This window comes from Paracoccidioides lutzii (assembly GCF_000150705.2).
Source record: "Paracoccidioides lutzii Pb01 unplaced genomic scaffold supercont2.29, whole genome shotgun sequence".
Classification (NCBI taxonomy): domain Eukaryota; kingdom Fungi; phylum Ascomycota; class Eurotiomycetes; order Onygenales; family Ajellomycetaceae; genus Paracoccidioides; species Paracoccidioides lutzii.
The window spans coordinates 53,178-62,622 of record NW_015440975.1 but is presented as its reverse complement, the minus strand read 5'-3'; the positions used below and the strand labels follow the sequence as shown (position 1 = coordinate 62,622).

At 40.7% G+C, this 9,445-nt stretch overlaps 2 protein-coding genes across 2 annotated transcripts; one reads left to right on the top strand and one right to left on the bottom strand.

The window, feature by feature from the left end:
* Nucleotides 1-5,617: 5,617 nt before the first annotated feature.
* PAAG_12489 (hypothetical protein) lies at nucleotides 5,618-6,067 on the bottom strand (the record flags this gene model as incomplete). The annotated part of the gene is made up of 3 exons (XM_015847969.1): nucleotides 5,618-5,758; nucleotides 5,841-5,940; nucleotides 6,012-6,067. The coding sequence occupies 3 exons, from the start codon at nucleotides 6,065-6,067 to the stop codon at nucleotides 5,618-5,620; spliced, it is 297 nt and encodes a 98-aa protein (XP_015702401.1).
* Nucleotides 6,068-7,017: 950 nt separating this feature from the next.
* PAAG_08038 (1,4-alpha-glucan-branching enzyme) lies at nucleotides 7,018-9,440 on the top strand (the record flags this gene model as incomplete). Its single annotated transcript, XM_015846403.1, has 8 exons — nucleotides 7,018-7,096; nucleotides 7,206-7,330; nucleotides 7,417-7,516; nucleotides 7,600-7,712; nucleotides 7,781-8,466; nucleotides 8,557-8,892; nucleotides 8,949-9,363; nucleotides 9,426-9,440. 8 exons carry the CDS (start codon nucleotides 7,018-7,020, stop codon nucleotides 9,438-9,440), a joined length of 1,869 nt encoding a protein of 622 aa, XP_015700838.1.
* Nucleotides 9,441-9,445: the final 5 nt, after the last annotated feature.

Here is a 9,445-nt window from a genome sequence, read left to right as displayed (position 1 = left end):
AAGCTCATGTAGCATGATCATATGCACACATGCAAATAATGACTAGGCTAAGTCAGTCAGTCAGAGTGAATCTAGAGGTTCAGCTTCTTATAATACTTCTCTTCTCCCTCTTTGTTGCAGGTATTTATGACTATTTAAAGTCTTCTTTACATCTAATTTTACCTGCTAAAAGGTCTCCCAAGTGTTCAAAGTCTTCACTTCTTGTAGGAGACTCACATCATTTCATGTAGGCTTAGCCCAACCTACTCATTTAACAAGATATTGCTTTTTTCTCTGATAGGTTTGTTCATCTCAAATTTCTTCAATCTCAAACTCAGATCCTTTCAAAGTCTCTATAGTGAGTAGCTGCTAGTTGATTTGTCTCTGACTAGACAAGAAATCTGTTGTCACTACATGTAGAAGCTTTACATTAAAGACATTGTGAATGCTGAGTGAGACATTCAGTCAGTAAGTATGAGATTCTATCTTTTCTAGCATAGTATATTGATTGTATTTCACATCCAGCTTCTTGCATAGATGATTAGTTCTCATGTTCTCTAAGCTCAACCAGATCTTATCTTCAGATTGAAAGCTTGAAGCTGAGTCTCTTCATCTATTTATGTAGTTCTTTTGAAATTGCTGAGCATCTGTTATTTTTACTTGAGCTCACTTCAACACTTTGCAGATCTTCCTCATATAATCATCTGTAAACTCAATGAGATTATATAATATTTTAACAGAAGATGTATTAGCTATATCAATGAAGAAGATATGAAAAAGATGTGTTAAAAAGAATGAGCTTATGTCTGTTGAGACAGTATCTCTATTATTGATGATCAGCTCTGCTAGAGAGAGTCATTTACATCAGTCATTCTGTTGAAAGCTAATGTACTTTCATAGATACATTTTCAGAGTCTGATTCATTCACTCTGTAGCTCTGTCAGTCTCTGAGTGATAGACTGTGAAGAGTCATCTTTTAATGTCTAATTTTTCACACACTTGAGTTTAAAACATGCTTGTGAAAGCTGATCCTTGATCTGACACTACTGCTTTAGAGATGCCATGTCAAGAAATGATATTGTGAAGGAACACTCTAGTCACTGTCTTCACATCAATTTTCTTAACTGCTTTTAATATAACTCTCTTGATCAGTTTGTCTGTTATAGTCATGATGTTTGTATATTCTTTAAAGCTTGATAAGTTCACAATAAAGTCTATAGAAAGCTTCTGTCACATGTGTTTAGAAATGAAGAGAGGCTTAAGCAGTTTCTGATGTCAATCTCTTCATGTAATATTTGATCTGCAAAGATGACAGTTTCTGATCATTCTTCTCAAATCAGTGGCATAGTCTAACCAGTAGAACTCATGTCTTAGAACTTCTGCCATTTGCTCTCACCTGGGATGACCAGTAAGAGATGAGTCATTAGTCTTGTACATTAATCTGATTTAAAGAGATTTAAAGTCTGACACTCACTTATAATCTCAAAAGAGAAGTTTCTCATTCTCATTTAAAGAGCACTCAGAGATGAAGGTCTTAATGTCAAGTTCAGAAGAATATCTGAATCTTTTCTTACAAAGAGTCTGCTTCAGATACTGCAGAATCTTGTCATTTTTGTGAGCCTCATTTCACTGAGCTTGAAGAGACATCTCAGGTTTCATACTGGCAGTGACCACTCTTGGTTCCATTTCAGGTGTCAGTACATTAAACTTAAGTAGTTAAGCTTGCCTCTGCTTGATTCTCTCATCATCAGCACTCTGTGACATGTTCTGCTTTCTTTATGATAGAGTGTCTGGTCCAGCATTCAACTTCTCTGACTGGTAATCAATTCTGAAGTTGAATTGATAGAGAATATTCATTCAATGTAGCTGTCTTTCATTTAGTCTGTGTGTAGTCATGAAGTATTCTAGATTCTTATGATCTATAAAAATCTTGAATTTCTTTACACTTCATAGCTCAGCATCTTACTTCTTTAAATACTTAATTATTGCTAATAACTTCTTATCATGAATCTCATAGTTGCATTTTGCAGGTGAATGCTTGTGAGAGAAGAAAACACATGAGTGTAGAATGCTCTGCTCATCATATTGTAGTAGCACTTCTTCTGAGATGTAATCTGAGAAGTTTATTTTCAATATAGTCTCACAGTCAGAGTCAAATTGAAACAAGATTGGAGCAGAGATAAACATTGATTTTAGATACTTAAAAGCTTTCTCAGCCTTGCTCATCCACAAAAAGAGAATATTCTTGTGTATAAGAATTGTCAGTGAGGTCATGATCTTTGAGAAATCCCTGATGAATTGTCTATAGAAATTGACAAAGTCTAAAAATCCTCATATATTCTTAATAGTAGTAGGTGTCACTCATTATAAAACAAATTTAACCTTCTCTGAATTCATTCATATACCCTTGCTTGCTTTAATAATGAATTCAAGATATTTTGTACTATTCATCTTAAACTCACTCTTTCTGATGTCTGCCTGCAGGCCTGCTTCTCATAGATACATAAGCATCTTTTGTACATGCTTGCAATACTCTTGTAAGCTTCTTGAGAAAAATATCAAAATGTCATCTAAATAGACTGAGCAGAAGTTGTCCAGATATCCACATAATGCTCAGTTGATATATTTTTGAAACATGCTCAGAGCATTGGTCAAACCAAAGGGTGTAATCAGCCACTCAAATAGCTCATATCTAGTTCTAAAGACTGTCATCCACTCATCACCTTTCATGATTCAAATCTTGTAAAAAACTACAATAATGTTCAGCTTAGTGAATCATTTAGCTCATTCAATTTACTGTAGAGTCTCACTGATTAATGATAGAGAATATCAATTCTTTCAGATGATTTTATTAAGAGCTTGATAGTTCACACAGAATCTTAGTTCACCTTTAGACTTCTTTGCAAATAGTATGAGAGTGACTATAAGAGAGTTGACCACTCTAATAAAACTCTTATCTAGATAATCTGTAAGAGTTTTTCACAAAGCCAGTAGTTTCTCTTGAGATATATTATATAGTGAGCTTCAAGAGGGTTGTTCTGTGCTATCATCAGTCTTTTTAATCAGTTCAATCTCATGATCTCTATCTGAGTCATGAAGTGAGGGTAGAGTATTAGCAGCTTCCTTATCAAATATATTCAAAAACTTATGATAATATTCATGTAGCTTTTCTTTAGAGTCAATCTTTGATTTCACTTCTAGAGTCTTTTGAATGTCAGTCAAACTGATAGTGAAGATCTCAATATTTTACTTTTCTTGAGTGCTCACAAGCCTAGAGAAGCTTATGACAGAGATGGAAATCACATCAGCTTTTGCATTTGAACTAGACTCTATCTCTATGCCACTCTCTTCAAATTTCACAATTCTTTGATGAGGGATCATAGTTGCCTTTTGCTGGGCCAGCCAGAGGTCACCTAGATATATATCATGACCATGTAACTCATTCACCACATAGAGAAAGGCTCATTCAGTTATGTGACTGCCTATATCAATTTGAATGTCAGTTATCATGCTCATAGAGAGTCTTATGAAGTCTTCAAAGCCAGTCATTTTAGCAGAGAGAATTTCAATACACAGAAGCTTATGCTTATTAATGTAGAATTGAGAAATAAGATTATAGACATTACATTCACTGTCTATCATTGCTCTAATTGAAAAGGCATTATCTACTAGAGCATCAACAATGAAGAATTTGAATATCATTTTAGATTTAAATCTTCTTCATTACTTCTTCATAAGCTTCTTATTTCACTTCTTTCAGTGTCTTTGAGTTGAAGCTACTCTTTTTTTGAATTCTCACTCATATTCACATTGTTGTCATTCAGTATTAGCTTGAGAATCATCTTAGCTATTGTGTGAGTGACAGAGCATCTGAGAGATTTGAACAAAAAGCTCTTAATCATATGACCTTCAGCTCTGCATCTCAGGCACAGGTCTTGCTCTCTTTGTTGATTAATCTCTGTCTAATTTATCAATTTGATGTAATCAGTGCTTGAGATTCTAGCACTAGAAGAGAGATTCATCAGATCATCAGTGAAAGCTTAAAACTGATTTCATTGATCAAGAACAGCATGATGAAGTAAAGAGTGTGAATTAGATATTGTATGATCTGAAGAAGATCTGCTTTTATGACATTTAAATCACTATCTTAAAGTCTTAAGCTCAGAGAGTTAATGATCAACTAATATAAGCTTCTTGCAGTAATTCTTATAAAGAGATGATTTTCTTACATTCATCATGCCTTCCCTCAGCTTTATGCTTAGAATGAATTTCAAATATTTCTTTTAACATGATTATCTCATCTGTGATTATCAGCTTCCAGCAGTAGCTGATTAAATTCAGATAGAAAGTCAAAAAGAGCTCTTCTACTCTATTGTAGATTGTTGAGCTTTTGCATAGTCTTTTTCTGTCATGCAGAATCACTAAAGAGCATGCATGTCTGCTTCAGTAAGCTCTATACTGTGAAGTTGATCTTGTTCTTATTATTCTCAACTCAGAGGTAAACTTGAGCTGCTGTCATTTTTTTTAGTCTTGAGTACACATATCAAGCACATTTCTCATTATTATCTAAAGCTTTTCCATTGATCTTAAGTTTTGATTGAAGCTTTAGCTCTCACTGAGAGTAGTGCTTCAGATTAGAATCATCATACTTCTTGCAGTTCAGTAGCTTGATCTTTGATCTTCTGACTGCAATGAGTGATTGTGAGTTTGATTGAGAGAGAGTTGATGTTGAGATGTTCAAAGCTTATTGTAGATTAGCTATTTCAGCTTGCTGAGCTGCTATTAAATTTCTGTTCTCATGCTGAATCTGTTCCTGCTGTTGAAGAAAGATCATTCATTGTTGTTCAAAGCTGCTGAGAGTATCTCTGCTCATTACTTCATATTGATTCATTTGTGTATTCATTGTACAAGTCTGTCACTTTATTTTGTTCAGCTAGACATTTTCAATGTTGCTCATTCATTTGTTAGCACAATTGCTAACTCAGTCTATTCATATATTAGTGCTATCACTGAACTTTGTGATGCAGGATTTAAGGCTTCCAATAGCCTGTTGTATGTCAGCATGTTTGCTGAGCTTCATGATACAGGATTAAGGCTCCCAGTGACCTATCAATGAAAGGAGTGAAGCAATTCGTAATGTAGAGGGTTAAGCTCTAAGAACTAGAGGCTAGTCCTCCTATATAACAAGGATGAATTGCTTGGGAAAGGGAAGAAAAGAATGAGATGAGAACACGGGCTTAAGCAAGCTCGCGTAGCATGATCACGTGCGCACGTGCAAACGATGGCTAGGCTGAGTCAGCCAGCCAGAGCGAATCTAGGGGTTCAGCCCCTTATAGAAACTCTTCTGAAGCATATTAATCTTGATTTTATCATTTTAAAACTACTCTTCAGCTTTCAAAATCTTTTAACTGAAGGTTGAATGAAAGGCTGCAAGAGAAAGACTGTATTGATGAGTACTTTGAAGCCAGTTAAGAGCTTTCACAGCAAGAGCAGAGTCAGAGATGAGAATATTTAGCTGAGTGAAGACAATCTCTGGATTGAGGGTAGTGATTTTGCTCATGTTCATTCATAAATGGAACTTAGTCACTGCAGTTCCACAAAGGTGGTCAAATATGTACCAGGCCAATAGCTCCATCGTCTACACGGAGTGTGGCCCTGGCGTTGAGTCGCCAGGCGGAGTATCAGACCAGGTCAGTCCGGTCAAAGGTTTCAAGCGGAGTGAGCTTCTCCTTCGGACGTTTCTGCTCCAGGTGGAGGGTGCTAGGTGGTTGAGTGGTGTCTGTGACAGGTGTGTTGATAGCAGCAGTCAGTTGAACTCTTAGGTCTCAGAGCTCAGTTTGAAAGGCTTCCTCGCGTGAAACCTGTCGCTGGAGGAGTTCTTGAAGCCACGCAGGTGCGCCTGCTGAGGTGTCTTTATGTCTCATACTGAGGTCCATGATTAAGTCATAGAATTCTTCATCACTAGTGGTGGAGACATCAGCAGTAAATCACATAAACTAGTCAGGTCACCAGGGGGTCTTCAGACCTTTCACCGGCTCAGCACCTCCTGTGACTTGTTCATAGAGATGCATTGAATCTCTTCGTCCATGGGCAGCTCTATACTGTGTGTAGAGCTTCGGTGGAGCTAGCTCCCTGGGTCTCCAATCACTGTTGTTTTTCTTCTCCTATGACAGGAGGAATGAATTGGAATGATTCCTAATGTTATGGGCTAGCCGCTGAGAACAGCTAATAACTAACGCGTGTAAAAAGACAGAAAGGAATCGTTAAGGGAGGAAAGAGAAAGACAAATCATGTAGGGGATTGGGCTTCCTTTTAATAGGGAGCGGAGCTTCGGTAAGAAGATGATTGGAGGTAATAGGGGCTGTAGTGTGAGTGATTTGAGATGGGAAGCAATCCGCTCAGTGTCCTTATCCGCTCGGTGACCGATTATGTTGACTATTAATATTTTCAATTTTGAACTAACTAGTTATGGAGTGGTCCATATAAAACGTACGCTCAAAATCGGGTTTCAATTATATTTAGACAGTGATATTGAAAGAGAAGAGATTTGGTTATTATTTTCCAAAGTAAGCTTACAGCATTAGGAGATGAAAATATGAATCCCAACCAAATCCCTCTTGTCCAGGCTCTTCCCGCCGCTGCCCAACAGCACATCCTTGATCCGCCGAAGAACGCATATGACGCTCTCGATGTGCGAGCAAGCTTCACTAACCTCCCAACCTGATCTCCAACAAAAGAAATCAGGATTGAAATAGAAGAATCTCAAAGCACCTTTAAAAAGAGAACAAATCCAATCATAGAAGTCAAATTCCCCTGAGCGTTCTTCCAGTTGACTCTCTAAAGCCCACTGAAACTAAACAATTGATATACTTTCAACGGCTGCAATTGACTTTCTAGCTACCACCGAAGCTTATAAAGGAACTTTACGTCAACATCATCTCCTCTGAGGGGGGTCAGTCCAATAACATAACATAACCATCCAACCATCCAACCAACCAACGAACCAAACATTTATAGAGCCCCTCCCAATCCCCCGCAATGGCACCTCCAAACGTGCCACCATTCGACGATACCATTGCCGAAGTCGTGGCCAGCGAGACATCCCCAGATGGCACTGGTCAGTCTCTCCATCCATGCATCCGTCCATCCGATAACAACGCCATTGGTCATCTACCCGCAAGCTCAGGCTACAGAATTGACTGAGAATATTGCATGAAAACATACAGGAGTAATCAAGATAGATCCCTGGCTCGAGCCGTTTAAGGATGCGCTGCGGCACAGATTCGATTATACGAAGGGATGGATTAAACGCATTAACGACACGGAGGGCGGGTTGGAGAAGTTTAGTCGGGTACGTTAACTAGTTATGACCTCACCTCACCTTTGCCCCTTCATGTCTAACTGGGACATATTTTAACTGGCTGGATGTTTTGTCAGGGTTACGAGAAATTCGGCTTCAATGTACGAGATAATGGGAATATAGTGTACCGCGAATGGGCGCCGAATGCTGTTGATGCGCATTTAATTGGAGATTTCAGTGAGTTTTGGTCAACTCCTATATAAAAGACGTGGAGGGGTTACCGGATTTGCTAATTGGGGGGCGGTGGACCACACGAGTAGATAACTGGGATCGCAAAGCGACACCAATGAAGAAAGATGAATACGGTGTCTGGGAAGTCAGTGTCCCCGCCAAAGACGGCGAGCCGGCAATACCACATGAGAGCAAGGTGAAGGTGCGTTTGGTCTTCCTCTCTGCACCTGTCGCTACGCTTCCCTCCCAATTCTCATTCAATGCATGCAGATAACGCTCAAAACCCCCTCCGGCGAAACTCTCGACCGCTTCCCCGCCTGGATAAAGCGCGTAACCCAAGACCCCTCCAATGAATTCCACGCCATTTTCTGGAATCCCCCCGCCGCCCAGCAGTACAAACCAAAACATGCCCGCCCCCCCAGACCCGCCAGCCTCCGCATCTATGAAGCGCACGTCGGCATCTCCTCGCCCGAAACGCGCGTCGCAACTTACCCGGAGTTTACGAAAAATATGCTCCCTCGCATCAAGGCGCTGGGATACAATACGATCCAGCTGATGGCGATCATGGAGCATGCGTACTATGCCAGCTTCGGGTATCAGGTGAACAACTTCTTTGCGGCGAGCAGTCGGTACGGGACGCCGGAGCAGCTTAAGGAGTTAATTGATGTGGCACATGGGTTGGGGATTGTGGTGTTGTTGGATGTGGTGCATAGCCATGCGTCGAAGAATGTGCTGGATGGGTTGAATATGTTTGATGGGACGGATGGAGTGTATTTTCATAGTGGAGGGAAGGGGGAGCATGGGTTGTGGGATAGTCGGTTGTTTAATTATGGGTCGCATGAAGTAATGCGGTTTTTGTTGAGCAATTTGCGGTTTTGGATGGAGGAGTATGGGTTTGATGGGTTTCGGTTTGATGGGGTCACGAGTATGTTGTATACGCATCATGGGATTGGGACGTAGGTATTTTTTTTTTTTTTTTCCTTTTCGTTTCTTCTTTTTATTTCTTGTTTTATTATTTTGTACTGTGTATACTGACTATAATCCAGGGGCTTCTCCGGTGGCTACCACGAATACTTCGGCTTTAACGTTGATCAGGAGGCTGTAACCTACCTCACTGTCGCCAACGAAATGCTGCACCAGATATACCCATATTGCGTCACTATCGCAGAAGACGTCTCTGGCATGCCGGCGCTGTGCCTCCCCTTTTCCCTTGGCGGGTTAGGATTCGATTACCGCCTCGCCATGGCGGTGCCGGACATGTACATCAAGATGTTGAAGGAGCAGCGGGATGAGGACTGGAACATGGGACATATCTCACACACACTGTCAAACCGTCGACACTGCGAGAAAACGATTGCTTACGCAGAGAGCCACGACCAGGCGTACGTCCACTCCTCCCTCTAACCCAGTGAAACAAAACTAATATCTAAAACCACAGCCTCGTCGGCGACAAGTCCCTCATGATGTGGCTCTGCGACAAAGAACTCTACACCCACATGTCCACCCTAACCGAACTAACCCCCGTAATCTCCCGCGGGCTCTCCCTGCACAAACTCATCCGCCTAATAACCCACTCCCTCGGCGGCGAAGGGTACCTGAACTTCGAAGGAAATGAATTCGGACATCCAGAATGGCTCGACTTCCCCCGCGCTGGCAACAACAACAGCTATTGGTACGCACGGCGCCAATTCAATCTAACTGAAGACCCGCTGCTGCGCTACAACTTCCTCAACGACTTCGATAAAGCGCTGCAGCATGCGGAGGGGAAGTATGGATGGCTGCGGTCGCGGCAGGGGTATGTGAGTCAGAGACATGAGGAGAATAAGGTGATTGTGTTTGAACGGGCTGGGTTGGTGTGGGTGTTTAATTTCCATCCGGAGAGAAGCTGGGCGGATTACAGGATTGGGGTTAGTAGGAAGGGGGTGTATAGGGTTG